General features: G+C 39.6%; 1 protein-coding gene across 4 annotated transcripts in view; it reads right to left on the reverse strand.

Annotated features, from left to right (window-relative positions):
• Astn2 (astrotactin 2) overlaps positions 1-18,943 on the reverse strand; it is a 770,953-nt gene that overhangs the window by 606,654 nt on the left and 145,356 nt on the right. For all 4 annotated transcript variants that reach the window (XM_010639452.2, XM_010639450.2, XM_010639451.2 and 1 more), the window contains one exon: positions 1,953-2,060. In XM_010639452.2, coding sequence (XP_010637754.1) covers positions 1,953-2,060 — 108 coding nt within the window. The remainder of the gene's footprint in view (positions 1-1,952; positions 2,061-18,943) is intronic.

An 18,943-nucleotide genomic window follows, 5' to 3' on the forward strand; every position in this document is an offset into this window, starting at 1 on the left:
GGAGAGAAGGATGAGAAGGTGGACCAGGAAATAACTGGAGAAAAGAGCAGAAAGGAAGAAGAAGAAAACATGAGAGAGCATGAGAAGAGAAAACACAAGATAACAAGCAAATGTGAAGGAAAGGAGTCGGCGATAGACAATAGAGTGTAGAAGAGAAGGAGGAAAAAAAAACCCAGAAATGAAGCAAAGGTGTAGAATAGGCCATTAGTGGAAAACGCACGGAGAAGAGAGACGAAGCAAGCAGTGTTGGGGTCAGCTGGCAGCAGAGCCGGGGAAGGAAAGGGGAGGTGTCACAGTCAGCTTGGCTTCTGCAGTGTCTGGAGGCACTGGGCCAAATCGTTTATCTTGGGACCTGTGTCTCGCTTTTGGTTTTCCTTTTAGAGTTTAACTCCGATTTATGGGGGGCATGCTCAGTGATGGATGTTTTTCCAATTAGCTGTAAATAGCCCAGTCCTGCCAAGGAGACCCACCAAGTTCCCCAGCCTTGTCTGGCTGCTGGATTGAGGGAGGGAGGAGACAGGTCAAGAATTATTGATCCCCAACTTCTACATCTTCAATGCAGCAGATTGTAGAAAGTGGCGGAGGGGGAAGGAGAGGCAGGTCCCCTTATTCTAATGGTGGCAGAGGCTGGAAACCCTTCTCAGGAGAAGTGTCAATGGAAACATTCCCTAGACAGGGCTGTGGCAGGATATGTTGTACCACCATGGGGAGTCAGAGGGGATGAAATTGAGAAATGAACTGGTATTAATAGTGTCAACCTCATTTTGTCTTTAGTATACACCAGGCACCATGATAAATATTTTTATATATAATTTGAGTCCACCCACGAGGTGGTTATAAGGCCCATTTTACAGATGAGAAAACTGAGGCACACAGAAGGTAAATAACCTACTTAAAAGCAAAAGGAGCTCAGAGAATATATGCTCTCTGAACATTCACCATAAATGGACAAAATGCCTGCAGAATGGTACATGGGGAAGATTCCTTCTCTTCTTTCCGGCCTCAGGTACTTTTTTCAGCTCAGTTCTGTGCAGATGTGGGAAGGTCATATGTACTTTCAGGTGCCTGCATGAGTGACACAAGGTCTTCCTTTCAGTGGGTTCTGGCCTAATCTTTGGCTTGGAACACACGTTGGAAGCCCAGGGTCTCCTTGAGGAACACACTCACACTTGCTTATGTCCTATTCTCCTGAAACACTCTGAGGTCAAGAATGACGTTCACAGGTCAATTGCCTGAAACATGCCGTATTTTCTTATACAACACATTGAACAATCATAGAACTACAGACCTCAGCCACAGGCCTAGCCCTCGAAGGACTCTTGCTACAGCATTCTGACATCACATGACAGCCACGTGAAAGACAATCATGCATCAGTACTGGGTTGTTATCTGTGGGAGGCAATCTAGAAAGTCACATTGCCACCAACTGGAGGACTGTTTTTCCTAGTTTCAGTGTCAGCTAAATAGAATTTTGTGATCAAATTTGCTTCTACCCCCTAGAACCTTGCAAGTTTTACTTTTAATATATTTCCCTTTGCACTTTTCCTGCTAGGAATCTCTATAGTGGCTGCTCTTATGGAAACCACACAACATATTATGACCTGGGTTTCCCTGCATTGACCTAACTTGAGTGTGAGTAACTTTCCTTATTTCTTTCTTTTTAATATTAGTCATTTTTGAGAAGAATTTTTAAAACTACATAAATTTAGGGGAAACATTCCCCTCACATACTCTGCAGAAAGATATGTCAGGAAGCAAATGAATAACGGAGCATGGGGAAAGAAAATGAAGGTCTCTAATCCAGTCTCTAGTCTAGCAGGGTCAGCAGGTGCCAAGCTTGGTGCTGACCCATTTCAAAGAGTTTGGTTTGCCATCGACCACAAAGTCTGCTTCCTGGGCTTTGCCCCCACACAGCCTGGTTCTGGAGGCTGCCCGAGCAAAGTCTCCATTACCTTTGCTGCGGCGGCGACTGCGGTACTGCTCTGTGTAGAACGTCAGCTGCGTCTCGTCATCTGCCTCTGAACCCGAGGTCCCCTTGGTTCTCCCAAAGCTGATTCCTCCTGAAAAGAAGCACAATCATCCATCAGTCGGCCCCACCAGCCTCCAGAAGCTTGTGAGATCCTTCAACCACCCTGAGATGAGTTACCCCACTTCTAGACTTCTCTCCACAAATCCACGGTGACCCTAGAGTTAGCGGGATTAAAGGAAGGCGCTGGGACTCTGCAGCGAAGTGGAGCTGGGTTCCAGCCATGACTCAGCAGCTCCTAGGCTGTGTGACCTTGAAGAGATACCTTACCTTTCTGAGTGCTGGATACTTTCCAAAATAAGGGCAATAACTCCTCCCTGAATGTTAAAGGAGATTTGACGTGTAAAATACCAGGTCCACAGTGAGTACTGAATAATGGAAAGCTACTGTTGGTTTGCATGATAAGCTTACCACTAAAAACACCCAGGGCCACTTAATTTCACACACATTTCAATCAAGGGCTTGCTGTATGCCAGGCCCAGAGCCAGACACTGGAGACACAAAGATAAATACGACTCAGACCTTGCCAGCCAGGGGATCATAAGCAAGTCAGGGGAACAGATGAGATCCTTAGGAGCCTTAAACCTAATTCATGGCTTATGTTTACCACACAATGAGATGCTAGGAACAGGAAGGGGAGCAATTCATTTCAACACAGAGGGCTTGGGAAGGCTTTATGGAGAATGGGAGATTTAAGTCAGGGCTGGAAAGATGGATGGGGCACCAGTGTAAGAAAAAGGAGTCCGAGGAGAGGTCACTGAGGTACACCCCCAAGGATGAGTGTGTTTATAGCCAGAGGCAATGTCGGGTCCAGTGCTTCTGCGAAGGACAAGCTCCAGCCACACACCGCAAGGCTTTGGTGCCAGACCGAGGAGGGGGTGGCTGCGCCTTCACTTCTGGTGTCAGCAAAGGCTCTGGAGCAGGAGAGAGTTGATAGCTGCATGAATCAGAAAGGATGCTTTAGCGGGTACCCAGGCTTTGGAATGGATGCCAAGAGGGAAGGCAAGAGAGAAGGCACTCAGGTGAGTGGTGAGGTTGTGTGCAGTGATGAGTGTGGACTGGGGGTTCTGGGAAGGAGACGGGGGCAAAGAACTCAGGGACCCACTGAGAGAAACCTGCAGGAAAAGGGCAACGTGATCATATGCGATGAACAGTTCATTACCAAAAGGATGAAGAGAAATAGGCTAGACAGGATTGCACCAAGATACTGACAGCTGTTAATCCCGAACAAAGAATGTGATCATTCTTATTCTTAAATTCATGCTTTCAGCACTTTTTAATTACTACTGAAGGATGGTAAGTAAGAAGAAGGACAGAAGGATTGATAAACTCTTACATTAGAGAGGAGATTCAAGGAGGAGAGCATTTCCGGGTGCGTTGGGGGTGAGTGGGTGGGCAGGGAAGAACAGGGACTTTGATTGTGAGGATTCTTTAATGGTTGGGGCTTCAGATGTCTAAATAATAGGCTTCTTTCAGGAATCTGGTAAAAGTGGTTGTCCTGCATAGAGAATTAAGTGGCTGAAGAATGGAGGTAGAAGGGCGTACTTTCCCCTACAAATGCTTTGCATCTTTTGAATCAAGCACCATACCAGCCCCTTACCTGTTCAAAAGTTCCACCTGAGGACAATAAAAGCATACATTAGAGGAAAATGTTATTCAATTCGCAAAGGATTTATTATGTAATTTCCTCAGGTAGGGCTTTGAAATGTCATTTGGCATGGAGAAATTCCACGTGCTCACATGCTTTCTGCAGTAAGAATATTACACATCTAGTCATTCTAGAGACATCGTTAAGCAATCTACAATGTCCCTAGAAGATACGTATGCACAGTGGCATACAATCGTCATCACGGCATACTCATAGGGTAGGGTAATTAACAAACCAGAAAATAAAACAAAGACATAAAGACATACATTAAGGACAAAGTTACGTGCCTAAAATCACACGGTTCATGAGTACAAGAGTTAAGATTCAGGGATAATCTGTCTTCCTCTGAATTTGGACTCCCACTATACAAATTGCTTTCCACAGAACAACTCAAGAGGCAGCCCCGGGAAAGCAGATTATCCTTCAAGTGTCAATATGTCAAGTTCTATGTTACAAGCTTTGCACACATTACCTCATTCCAAACTCACAGTACCACAAGAGGGAGGCTCTTCATGCTCACTTTACCAATGAGGAAACTGATGATCAGAAAAGAAATATAATTTGTCGATAATGAGTGATGATGAACTTTGAAACCAGGTGTGACTGATGCCAAAGCTCAAAATTGTAACACCTGGAACACTGCCTCTTGGCTTAATGTTCCATCAAGTGGAGAATGAATACCGGCACCTCCTGCCCCCTTCTTCAAATGGTGCTTTCTAATGAAAGAAAAAGTAAAAGGACAACCATGGCTTATCTTTGTGCACATGTATCTGCAGGTGTGGTCTCATAGCGCACATCCCCAATTCCTCGCAACTAAAGGCAGTAACCTAGAGAAGCTTGAAGGCCCAGGATCGCACCAGAAGCAGTTTGGAATATGAAGGCTCTTTTAAAATGCACTTGGCTGGGGGCCCCCGCAGAGGTTCTGGAGGTAGTGGGAGAGCAGAGGTCTCCAAGGCCAGTGGGGCTTTTAAATTTTTCATTAATATAGTTAGAGTTATAAAAGGTAAAAAGAAAAAACAAAGGGAAGAAAAGAAAATTGTAGTTCACGTATGTGTAATTCTTGGCCAAGGAGAAAATGAAGGCATTTGATAAAATTTATCTTATGTATAAGAGGCATCTGTCCTCCTTCCTGCTAGACTTTGGGAAGCAAGGCAAAGAAAAGATCTGTGCCTATAGCAGTCTACGCAGACCCTTCTTATTGTCACTTCTGAGCCATTTCTCTACTTTCAAATATTTTAGCTAAATTCTCCCTCCCTCCCTTCTGCCACCCTTCTTTCCTCCCTTCCTGTCTGCCTTTTTACCTTTCCTCCCTTGCAAACAAATAACCTATTATGCCCGTCTGCTGGTGAACAAATGAAGCATACGAGATTCAGACAGAATTCTTTCCCCACTGTGACAGCCCAGTAGGGGTGACAAAAGTGTCACCTGGCAATTCCAATGTGATAAGAGGAGCTCACACCAGCAGAGCCCTGTCTTCTTTCCAGGCACTGTTCTCAACCCTTTCGGTGTGCTGGCTCATTTCATCCCTAGAGAACCCTCAAAGGTAAAACACTGCTTTTATTCCAATCATAAGGGGTGAGAAAATAAAGGCACAGGGAAACTAAGTGATTTTCCCAGGGTCACAAAGTTTGTAAGTAGTATAACCATAATTCATATCCAGCACTGGCTGCGGAGTTCAGTCCTTAATCTCTGTGCCGGTGTACAGTAAAATGTAAGTAAATAACTTATTTAACGCCCATAACTTTTCCTGTGGGGACAACATGATGAACCTTGTTTTGCAGATGAATAACTATATCTCAATGAAGAGATATGGGGCTGGGGTTGAGATTGTGTTTATCTGCCTGCGAAGACTAATTCATAGCTGGAGGTAGGGGGAAAGAGAGGGAGAGAGAGGATAAGAGAGAGAGGGAAAGAGAAGGTGTGCATGCGTGTGGAAAGTGTGTGTTCATCTTGCACTGAAAGGCTTGATAAATTGGCCATTGAAAATCAGCAGGTCTCTTACTTGATTCCATCATAAAAGCACATGTTCTACTTCTCCCTGCTCTTTTTCTTGCAATGGTGCTTCATGTAAGAACTCTAACCAGGCTTAGCAAGATGCCAGTGGCTCCATCCTTCCACATGTCCAAGCACACAGAGACCATGCTCACATAGCCACTAGGATGCCTCCCCTTTAGAAGGGCAGCCTTCTGTTGCCACACCTCCTCTGACCTTCCTTCACCTTCCCCTGATGGGCCATTTTCAGAGTGGGAACTGAGACTAAGATAGGACGCGTCTAGACTGGCCTGTCTAACAGAGACACACGGCAAGCCACACAACCAATGCTACATGTTCTTTACATGTTCTAGTAGGCACATCAAAAGGTGAAACCAAGCGGGCTAATTTAATTTTTCAGAATATGTTGTATTTCATCAAATACATACAAATATTGTCATGCTAATCTGTAACTAAGAAGAAATTATTGCTATTAAAATATTTTAGATTTATATATATTTTCATAATGAGTCCTCAAAACTCAGTGTGTATTTCATGGTTACGCACATATCAGTACAGATAGTTCACATTTCATGCACTGATGACATTTCTAAAACACATTACTGAGCAGACTTGTATTAGGAGCCAGATCTGAGATAAGCAACGGTGTATCTGAGATTCCATAAAACAATAACAGCCAAAGTCTCTATTCTCCAGGCACTCAGAATCTAGTCAGTTTGTGTATTGGTTTTAATTCATGAACCATGAGAGGTAATACACCTGATTAGAAAGAAATTGGGCTATCGGAATAAGACATGAGTTCTAATAATTTATCAGCTGTGTGGTTTTGGGAGGGTGCTCAATCTCTCTGAATTCATGTTTAAAGCAGGGACAGTAATTTTCATCTCACATGGTGTTATGACATATCTAGATGTTTCCCCAAAGCCTCATGCACTTATAGGTGGGGCTTTTGGGAGTGACTGGATCCTGAGTGTATGCTACTGGATTAAACCACAGATTGGTTTAGCATAATACTGGGTGTGGCGATTGATTCGCCGAAGAGGGAAGATGCACCCTGGGTCTGGTTGGTACCATCCAAGAGGCTTGGATGGCACCATCCAAGTAGCCTGGATGGAATAAAAGGGAAGGAGGGAAGACTCACTGCTTCCTGCCTGCCACCCGTGGACTGTTTCTTCTCCACCATGCTCATCAGCCATGTCACCCTGCCTTGGAGCCAAACAACTGTGGACCGGAACTTCTACCAACTGTGAGCTGAACTCAGTCTTTTCTCCTTTAACTTTAAGTGTTGGTATTTTGTCCCAGTGATGAGAATACAGCTGAGACACATGGTACCAAGGAAGGAAACAGTATGCTGTATGTAAGCCTTTACAACAAAAAAGTAAAGAAATGAGAGTGGAGGCATCTTCTACTTACTCAACATTTGTTTTGAGTTTAATAGAGAGAAAGAAATTGAGGTGAAGTGTGTGTGGTCACTCCCTCACTGTGACAGCCTGGGGTGGTGGCAGACACCCAAGGCATATAGCCTCTAAGTGTCCATATACTCTGAAGGGGCCACAGGCCAATTGCAGACTCACTTGGAGCTGTTTCAGATAGCTGGTAAAGGGCCCCTCAGTTAGCATTTTAATATAAAATTGATGATTTAGTGAACTAAAGTGCAGCCATTAATCACCCAGGGCTGCGTGAGTATTTCCATTCAGGGGCTGAGAGAAAGTGAGAATGGTTGGAAACTGGAGAGAAAAGAGGCAATCTGTCTGCTGGAATCAATGGCTTCTTTTCCTTTGCCCCTTCCATCCCTGGTTGTTTTATCCTGAATGCTCTGAGATAGAGCCATCAAGAAGATGGCCCAAGCACGTACACCACCAGGCTCAGATGCTCTGGTCACTTAATGTGTAATAACGCATCAACACCTCACAAGAATCAATATTATTTTATGAAAAGACAAGCCAGCATTCCAAATATTGGTGCTGCTAACCTAAGACAACAGAAATAACAAGTGAAAGAACTAAAATTCAAATCTAGCTTTTGTCTGACAAAAAAAAAATGTTGTTCTCATAAAAGATACTCAAGGTCATTAATCACTAGGGAAATGCAAATCAAATCAAATCTATAGATCCAGGTCATACATAGGAGGTTGGCCATAAGGAACATGGTTTAAAATAACAGATGATGGTGTGCATGTGGAGAAATGGTAAGCATCATACATTTTTGGTGGGAAAGAAAAGTGAGGCAGAGACTACGGAAAGAGTTTAGCAGTGCCTTAAGTTGTTAAGCACAGAATTACCACAAAACCCAGGGTTTCTACTCATAGGCACATGCTCCCAAAGAACTGCAGATAATGTACTCAAACAAATAGTTTCACATTGATATAAAAAGAGCACTATTGACAAAGCTAAATTATAGCAACAACAAATGCCCGTCAGTTGAGGAGTGGATGGACAAATGTGGTATAATCACGTGGCATAGTATTCAGCCATAAAATAAATGCCATGGCATGGTCCCAGCATGGATGAAACTCACCAACATTTTTCCAAGTGAAAGAAGCTGCAAATAAGAGGCCATATACGATATGAATCCATTTATATGAAACATCCAGAAGAGATAAATCCAAAGAGACAGAAAGGGTGCACACCTGTAATCCCAGCACTCGGGAAGCTGAGGCAAGAGGATTGCTATGAGTTTGAGACCATCCTGGGCTACACAGTGAGTTCCAGGGCAGCCTCAACTACATAGTGGGACCCTGTCTCAAAAAACAAAACAAAACAAAAATAAACAAACAAAGACAAACAAACAAACAAAGTGAAAGAAAGTAGTCCAGTGGTTTGCACGACTAGGAAGAGGAGGAGAGGAATAGAAATAACTATTCATGAACATGGGTATCCTTTTGGAGTGACAGAAATATTTCTGAAATAAACAGAGGCAATAGTTGCACAGTCTTACAAATGTGCCGAATGCCACCGAGTTACACACTTTAAAATGTTTAACTTTATGTTATATGAATTTTAGCTAAAAACTTTAAAAAGAATCCCTTTGTTCTCTTCATAAAACCATTAGACCACAGAACTTCACAGTGGGCAATGTGACAGCAGCAGGGCAAGCAGAGGGACAGTTGAGACACAGGTGGGAGCTTCACAGAGGCCAAGAGCTCAGACATCTTCAGTGTTATTCTAGTGTGCGAGGCTGTCGAAGATGGCCATTGTCATCCTAGAACCAAAGTTCACCTCAAATCATCACAGCACAATAATAATCATTTATTCATCCATTTATCCATCACCATTTACCAGGTGTCCATTCCACCAAATATTGCCTTGGACATGGAGGACAAAGCCATGAATGAACAGACAAATACTCCTGACTTTCATGAGTTCACTTTCTGATGGGGGAGCCACTAAAGATACTGTAGGCATTTTTTTTGATAAAGAGATATTCAGAGGTATTTAGAGGGTTCATTCTAATGCCGTGATATCTGCAGGTAAATTAGGGCTTTGATCTGAGGTTTGATGTGGGACAAATCAGTGCATCCAGACAAGTTGGAAGTCATATTTTGGGGAAGGCCAGAGCAAGAGGATGTTAGGCCTGTAAGAGCTACATCACACCTCTTCTTTGGAAATGTGCCTTCTCTGCTTGGGCTGCCCTGTCCACAGACCTGCTCTGCCAGCCTCTGGTGGGACCCGGTTCTCCACACTCGCATCTCCTGCTCTCGGTATCATGATGAATGGAGGTGACACGTTACATTATTCAGGCTTTGTATCTTCCTCAAGCTGGTGACAACAATATTGCATTTTTAGATTGCCCACAACTGTGCCAGGTAGAGAAATATGTGGCTCAGGAATACAAAAACCCACCTGACCCCCAATCATTCAGCGAATACAAATGGTGCCACTCACGAGGAGAGAGAAGTAGCAAAGAATTCTCATACAGCTTAAAACACACAACTTACAATTGCTCTTGACGCTAGGACTAAGCCCAGATGTTGGCACACATTCATCTCTTGGAGATATTTTGACCACAATCGCTACCTGTCATGGGGCACCAACTGCAGCCCAGGAAAAGTGCCAGGCAGCTAATGTAGAGGTGATGACACATATTCTTATTCTTTTAACTGTGGATAGAGACTAAGAGTGGTGGACACCCTTACCTGCAGTCACACAGGCGGGAAATGGCAAGATCTGGAGTCGACAGCTGGTTTATCTGGACCCTCACGGTAGAAGTTTCTGCAGGATTCCTAGTATTCATGTTGAGTTTTTAAAAATTGATCATTATGATGAAAAATCTTTATGTTAAAACATAATTAAACATGATTGTTATAATTTCAGGAAGAATGGAAATAACCAAGGGGCACCTTTATAGAAAACATTAAAAAATGATGACATATTTCTAAAATAGACTTTCATGAGACTATTAAACACCGGGACATAAATCTATACTTATTGGCATTCCAGCATCTCCATGGTACATCATGGAGTGAAAAAGTATTCAGAGGAGAATACAAAGAGAGATTCCACTTGTGGAAATTTATACAAACTGCTGATGCTTGGTGTAAGTCCTACTGTGTACATAATGACATAAATACACATTTTAACTAAAAAATAAAGAGAAAAAGTAAAGTCATTCTGAAATGTTCATCATGAGAGGTTTTGAGCTGAGCATATTGCAAAACTGTAAGTACAAAAACAAAACACGGTGTTTTAAAAAATAAATAAAATATGTAAATATTCACACACAAGGATTGTAAAGATAATATATTGAATTTATCTTCTGGCTGATAAGCTTAGAGTGTTTAAATATTTTTTACTTATTGTTGTTCATGTACATTTTATAATTTCTTCCAGTGAAGTCTAATGTTTGCCTATAAAAGAGACAATAAAAAGTTACGTTCATCTAAAAAATAAATTCTGTTTAGTACTGCAGTTTAGATCCATTGCTCACTTGACCTTCAGTGTAACACGGCCATCCCAGGGGGCGATCATCCCCTCCCCTGGCAATGGAGACATCCATCTTACCCCCAAAGTTTGATGCAAAGCACTACTAATGGGAGAGAAATTATCCAATTAAGCTCACCCCACCACATCATGAAAATAAACTTTTGTTTGCTGGAATAGCCACTGCTGCCTGTGTTGGGCTGCATCTCCCAAAGGAGACCACAACAAAGCCTGCCGCTCCACATTCTCTTTGCCTCGTGAACTGTGTCACTTCCCCATCCTAGGTGGAACCTCATTTTTCTACCCTTGAATCTGGGCTGCCCTGAATGATGATCCTGCTGTGCACAGAGTGTAGAGGAAGTGACCGTGAGGCCCTCCAGGCTAGGTTCTAAAAGGCAATACCTGCCTGGCTCTCCAGAGGCTCCCTCTTAGCAAACCCCCCACTGCACTCTGAGCTTCTCAACCATGTGGAGAGGCTGGCTACACATGAGTGGTCCAGGCAACAGTCCCCGGTGGGCCCAGCCTTCAAGACATCCCAGCCATCCTAGGTGGCAAAAAAGAGGGAGAAGATTTAACTGATTCCAACCTACTGACATCTGATATGTTTGAGTTTTTCCATCTGAGGCCAGTCACTAAGAAGCTGAACCAATCTCTCCCCGCTTAATCTTCAATGAATTGCTGGCCCTGGAATTTATGAGTGTAATAAAATTGTAGTGTTAAGGCACTAAGTGTGTGATGGTATACTCTGCAGTGCATAATCAGGACTCTAGCCTTGTCTAGTCCTACACAAATATCCAAATTCCTTTTAGCTGTTACCATATGGAAGCTCTGGGCAATGAAAAGATGAACCAGGTACCCAAATATCCAGACATAAGTCCTAGGTCTGTTGTGCTACTAAAATAATGCATTAAAAAGATATTAATACCCAGAAAATCTTGCATGGTACTGAATGCTTTTATTTCCTTCCCAGAGATAGCAACACACTTGTTTTACCTCATCACTGAGTAAGTCCTGTCCCATTTGAAAGGTGAGGAAATTGAGGGCCAGAGACAATGCAAATGGCATTCTCAAAGTCACATTGCTTAGAAATAACGAAGTAGAGACAGAGTACAAAACGGAGTCCTGGGCACCCAGTAGGATAAGAGAATGGATGTGAGTCCTTGAGGTTGGTCAGGAATTGATTTCTCTGCTTTGCAACCCTCTAGATTCTGTGCAGCACTCTGGAATGATGACTGTTCCTTTTTTTCCATATGGTGGTTCTTTAGTTGTCTGAAGCCTGCTTATGTACCCATTCAAAACCTTTCCATCCAAGATAAACAGTGCCCCCAATTTCTTCCACTGCTACTTATATACATCATAAATCATGATTTTGGACTAGAAAATTTTAAAAAGAAAAACACAGAGCAGAAAGTAACAGTCAAGTCAAATGATATTACTTTTGCAGAGTTTTTAGCCAGGCACTCATATGTGCATAAGTTTTATTAAAAACTGTGCAAATATGGATTTACTTATTTATGCCAAAACTAATATATTGAGATCCAATTATATGCCTACAACTGTGTATATATGCACATCTATATCTATAAATCTTTATCTTCATCTATATAAATATCTACACTTGTATTCACCAAAACATTAGTAGCGATTTTTTCTTTGAATACTGAAATTTCCCTTTCTTAAAAAATTACTTTCACTCCCTCTTTTAGAAAACGAGCATAGATTACTTGCAGACTTAAAATAAAGCTATATAAAACACATTATAAACAAACATATTATTAAATATTCATTTCCAATATGACTAATTCCTACCAAATACTCCACTGTATTAATATTATTTATTTTACCAATTTTCTATTGTTCAATTTTACATTTTCATTCTTTCTCCTGTAAAATTGTATTATACATCTTTATAGATTTCTTTTCGCCACACTGGAGACTGAACCTTGGACCTCATCCACGCAAGAAGTGTTTTCCTACTGAACTGCATCCCTAGCTCTAGAGAAATCTTGACATACATTTCTGTGCAGACTTCTGTGTAGAATTTTCTGAAAACTAAGAAGGGACTGTCGGATGGAAGAGTACTGATATAATTAAGATTTTTATCTTTATTGTCAAGATATCCCCCAGAAAGTCTATACAATCGCACCCTGATCAGAATGGTGATTTCACCCCATCCTCTATAGCACCAGATATTTCATTATTTTTTTTTCCATCTTAGTAGTTGTGCACCTACATTTCGAATTCATCTTGTCATGTTCTTTTCACCATACTCCAATTAGCTAACGTTGTTTTTGAGTTATACGTCCAGACTCAGGCAAGGCAGCTTGGGTGTGATTTCAGCTGCACTGAGCAGCAATGGGCCATCAGCTCCCTCTGTGAACCTGGGACTTAACATCCTGCCGCCCAGGACTGCTTCAGCTTTACTGGCAGCTGCCTTGTACTCAATATGTCTTCGATTCTTTGCTCATGTGCACTGCAAATAAAGCTGGTCTTCCCCATCGTGTATTTGTAGAATTGATTTTTCTAAAGCAAAGTAAAGAACATTTTGTACTACCAAATTGTATCTGTATATTTCAGGCCTTTCCTCTAGTCTCTCAAGACATTTTTTGTCCTAATCCTCTGATCTCATGTTTTAACTATTCCCTGATTTCATGCCCTCTCTGAACTGGATAAACATGAAACGGAGGATCTGGAGGCAAGAAAAAAAGAAACTAATAGTTACCAGGTGCCTGCTAAATGTCCAGCAATGGGACTAGAAGTTTATATACATTCAACCATTTAGTACATATCGGAGTATAATCAAATTACCATTTTTTTTTCCATTTTAAGCATCAGGAAGTTGATAATTAAAGGTGTATTTGTCTTGAGCAAGGACACAAAGTGGTAAAGAGAAGGAATGGGCTGAGAAGTCCAATGTGAATCCCACACCCGAGTATCCTATGTCAGTCAGGTCTTCATTTAGATGAGAGGCTGACATCAATGTGGGAGAAAACTTACACGAAGATGAGAATTTCAGAACTGATGGATAGAGAACTCTCTACAAGCTGGCATCGAGTCCTTGATGAAAACTCTTTGTGAACATGTGATTAAGTAAAAATGAAATATCTGACTATATTACCAAGCAACACACAAGTTTTCCTTTGGATTAAAAAACATATTGTTCATCCAATAGTTACCTGTTAAAAGCCTATACATAACCAAGCCGGTATTCATTGCAGGGCCACGCGGAAATATTCTTTGTCAGCAGAGAGTTGACTCTTAATTGGGGAGATAGAATAAACACAAAAATAAATACAAGTATGAAAAGCTGTGTTGAGTATTGTGTTGACATTTAAACATCCTGCGTTCACAGTTTATGCCAAATCGGCCCGGGGAAAACTCCGCTGAAAAGTGTACATGCATTGTGCCTTGCCTCTTTATTCTCAGTGAGCCAATGGGACCTTCTAGAGCTCCCAATGTCCCTTCAAACACACGCACCATGTGTATCTGACCAACCCACCTCATTCTTGAGAATCAAATCAAGTTTCAAAGTGCTTTGCCTCCGTTCATAGGCAAAATAAGATTTATCCTGCAGAACTGTAGAAACCCCTCTGCCTGTCTTGCTGCCTACTAGATTATAACCGACTCTGTGGTCCTGAAAACATATTCTCAAATCTTTTTAGAGCTTGTAAAAGTAATTTGCTTGCATCTGGAGATTGAAGCTGAGGCGTACACATCAAAGCAAATACTACTTCCTCTGTATGTATATTAGAAGTCCATTCCTTATGAAATGTCTTTATTCTCCCTTTCCTAGCTTTCAGATTGTTTTCTTGATATAAAGGATGGATCTGACAGATTTACAATGAATTTAGTCCTATACTTTCATCTGATTATAAAGTTTCTGTTGTTTCACACAATGAGACAATAATTTTCTTGTTCTTAGTGTTCCAAGAGCAATTTTAAAAGCTTGTTTTATTTTTGTTGGTTTTCCTTCAAACTTTCCCAGTATGAATTAAAATATTTGAATTCTCAGCTTCTGCAGGAGCAGTTCCATAAATTTTTACTAAACTATTAGGCACCCTCCAACTTTTAGTTCTTCATAGGAATATACGTTCTCCCTCTTTGTAATATCTGTGATTTTTTTTTTTAGGATTTCGTATTTTCAGAGTCTTCCTTGCTGCAATATATCTATTTCATTTTAGAGTCTCCAGCCATAGAACCAGAACGAACTCTCAGCAACCATTAAAATATTATGTGTATGTGTTCGTAAATTTTTGGCTATAATTCTTCATCTTTGAAAATAGAAATGTTATTTCTTGTTTTACTAATATTCAGTGCTGGCAAGGATTTTATGAAATGATCATTTTCCTAAATTGCTGCTAGCAGTGCAAATTTGTAAAGCCCTTTTGGGAAGCAATTTGGCTATATAAAAAAGTCATTTAAAATGTCCATCTCTTTAGATCTGCTTCTGGGAATTCACCCTAAGGAAACCGTCCTAAATATAGGGAAGGTATTTTGCAGCATTAAACACTGTAAACACACACACACACACACACACACACACACACACACACACATACACACACTCTCATATGGAAAATTGTCTTCATGTCCAACTGAAGGGGAATGGTAAATGACAAAATATTACACTGGCCTTGATGAAAAAAATATTGTAAAAATACTTATGCTAATTTTAAAGAATGGAATAAAAACGTAAGTTATATGTTAATAAATGGTATAGATTTTGTTCTATATGTGGTACAATTCTACCCTACTGCAAATAAAAACAATAAATTCTAGACAAAATATAAAAGTTTCCAATCTCATGGCTGTGGACAGAATATAAAAGCAGGCATATTTTATAAAGAAATTGAATTTGGAAGGTAGCAGCTACCATAGCATGAGTTTTCGATTTTCAAGGTTACTTCTTTAATGGTGAGCCACACTTGGAAATGGCTCAGGGCAAATGAAAAATAAAACAAAACAAAACAAAACAAAAAATATTTGTGGTCTTTCTGGACTGTGAATCCAATGAATGGACTTCACATTAGCTAAAGGCACCAGAGAGTGACAGAGAGATCAAGACAAAGAACCAGAGAAAAGGGGCACACATTTTGTAGATAGTCTCTGCCTACACTGCTGATTAATTCTGGACACTAAAGCAGGCTTCAATAAGTTTAGCTAATATGGCAATAAAATGTCTGAAATTTGAACTGGTGCATACCTCAGGAAAGACAGTTGGAGCCTAAGTTAACTATTTCAAAAACAAAATGGCACTGTTCTTTGCAAAAATATAACAAAATCCATGAGTCTTCATTCAATAAATCCAAAATTCAATCCAAAATTACTCAACATATGGTGAACCAGGAAAGTTTTATCCATTTCTAAAGGGAAAAGGCCATCAGGAAAGGTCGACTTTACAGTGATCCCAATGTTAGAAATTACCAAACAAGTTCCCATGATAGCTGTGATGACTGGAATGAATACAAATGCAAAAATTACTACAGGAAACACCAACAACCCCTTCCCCCGCATGCACGAAAGTGGAGATTTTTAGGACTGAAGAATAAAAAATAAATAAATAAATACAAAATCACTGCGAAGGCTCAAGAAAATGGAAAAAATAATCAATGACCTTGAGGATAGATTAACAGAAATTTCCCTATCTGAGAAGAAACACAAAAACAACAAGAAAATTAAGTGACTAAGGCACCCGTGTTGCTATACCAAAAAGTTGAAGTGCAGATAACTGGAGTCTCAGAAAAAGAGATGAGGGACATAGGGAGAAAAAGGGAACAGAGATGAAATTCACCAAATTTGGCACGCGGCGGCACCACTGAGCTAAATCCTTGGCCCAGTAGAAGATATTAACTAACAAAAACCAAACAAGATGACCACAGAAGAAGAAAACAAAACCTATGCATAGCATAGTCAAACTGCTGAAAATCAAACATAGAGACATTTTTTGCTTTATTTATGCATATCTATAAAATGAAAACAGTATAATGACTTGAAAGAAAGAGATAAAATTATATTGGCCAGCAAGGACATGATTATTTACAAATAATCATGGGGAATTTACAAAACAATAGTTAGAATAAGTGATTTTAGCATGTTTGAGAAAAGTAAATATACAAAATATTAATTGTATTTATACACACTGGTAGCAAACAATTGGTAAAAGAAATTTCAAAAACAATTCCACTTACAATAGCCCAAAATCACTCTAAAATACTCAAAAACAGATTTAACAAAAGGCATCCACAGTCCTTTGATGAAAACAATAGAACACTGCCAAAAGAAGTTAAAGAAAGTCTGAATAAATGGAGAGAAATAGGATGTTTATACATTATAAGACACTATTTTAAAGATATCATTCCCCTGTATTTATCTATGCATTAAATGCAATCCTAGTTATAGTTCTAGGAGCTATTTTTGGTAGATATTCAAAAAATGATTCTACAATCAGTATAGAAATGCAAATAACCTATACGAGCAAAGAAATTTTAAAATAGAACAAACTTAAAGGACCTACACTACCTACTGTTTTCAAGATTTACCACAAAGCTGGAATAGCCAAGGCAGTATCATATTGGCCAAACAACAGGAATACACATCAAAGAAATAGAACAGAAAGCTCAGAAATATATAAACAACTTTTTTTCCTTATAAAATTGACAAAGTAAAAACTTCCCAATGTGTAGTTCTGGAACAATCAGAGTATCATATGCTAAAAGAAATGAATGTCAGCCCTTGGTTCATAAGACTCATGCATACTAACTCAAAATAGATCACAGACTAAATATAAAAGCTAAGAATATAAGACTTTTAGAAAGAAACAAACAACAAAAAAAGAAAAACCTTTCTGACTTTAGAATAGGCAAAGGTATATGACAGAAAATCGAATTCATGAACCATAAAAGGAAAGAATATAAAAGTTGCATTTTTTTACAAATAAAAACTGTTATTCAGAAGAAAAAAAAACTAATATTAGGCAAACCATAGAATGAAAAAGTATTTATAATACTTGCATCCAGAATACGTAAATACTCCATATAATTCTATCAGGAGACAAACAACCCAATTACAACATTGGCAAAGGTCCTGAAGAAGCAGCTCAAAAAATATAAATGCCAGTAAGCACATGGCAAATTCCTCAACCTCTCCAGTCATTAGGAAAACACAAATGAAACCATAATAAGATACTACTACTATACAACAATTCCAATCACTACATTTAAAAAATTGGCCTTTCCAATTTTGATAAGATTTTGGAGCAAGTAAAGCTCTCACATATTGCTGATGAGGACATGCATCCTGGACCTACTTTGGGGGAAAAAAATCTGTTTTCTCAAAAACTTTATAATCATATGACCCAAAAACAATTCTTAGTTATTTGCTCAAGAGAAATAAAAACACATGTCCATATAAAGATGAACATAAATACTATGGCAGCTTTAGTCACAGTACCAATAAAACTGGAACCAATTCATATTTCCATCAACGGGTAAACAGATGAAATTGAGCATTTCCAGATCATGAAATACTATTTAGCAATAAAAGTAACTACTGATTTGTACAATATGGATGATTTTGAAAATCATTATGCTGAGGGAAAGATACCAGACCCAAAGGAGGACTTGATATATGATTTAATTTATAAAAGATAGTACAAAAGGCAAATCTAATTATAGAGACAAAAAGCCAATCTATGGTTTCATGGTATTAGGGGTGGAAAGACAGATGCACTTCCAAAGGTCACTAGGATCCTTTTGGGAGTGACAGGAAATGTTCAAAGATGTACACACCTTACAAACTCACTGAATTTCAACCTTCAAATTGATGCAGTTTACTGTATGTGAATTATCCTTTATACACTTGACTTTTAAAGTATATAATAAAACATTAGAAAAAGTTAGAGAAAAATGTAAATGATGGTGGTATTTGATAATGGGGTTATAGGCTTGTTTGTTCCTGTTTGCTCTTTGGAGAACTTCACAGGTTTTCTTTAATGAACATGAATCAGTAAAAACAAATCTATCAAATTTATCAAATTAAAGCCAGGATTGTGTTACTGGTTAAATGCACATATCTAAGACAACTTGTTATAAAATGATGATCCTCTTGGTGGCTATATTTAAGGGTCAAGAGTAATACCAGAAGGATGAGTGTCCTCACTTCTCCTCTGCATTTCAGGCATGAAATTAGAACATAGACAATTCGATAATTTATCAGAAATTATGTTTTTAGCCAAATAATTTTTCCTCTGTCTACATAGAGAACCGAGCCCTCGCTGATACACTGCATTAGCTCTAAACTGTTTTGCGTATTTAAAATTCATCATATATATCCAGTGTGGAATAGCAAAAATTTATTTGA

This window comes from Fukomys damarensis, unplaced genomic scaffold (genome assembly GCF_012274545.1).
Source record: "Fukomys damarensis isolate Sample0158 unplaced genomic scaffold, DMR_v1.0_HiC HiC_scaffold_36, whole genome shotgun sequence".
NCBI classification, from domain to species: Eukaryota; Metazoa; Chordata; class Mammalia; order Rodentia; family Bathyergidae; genus Fukomys; species Fukomys damarensis.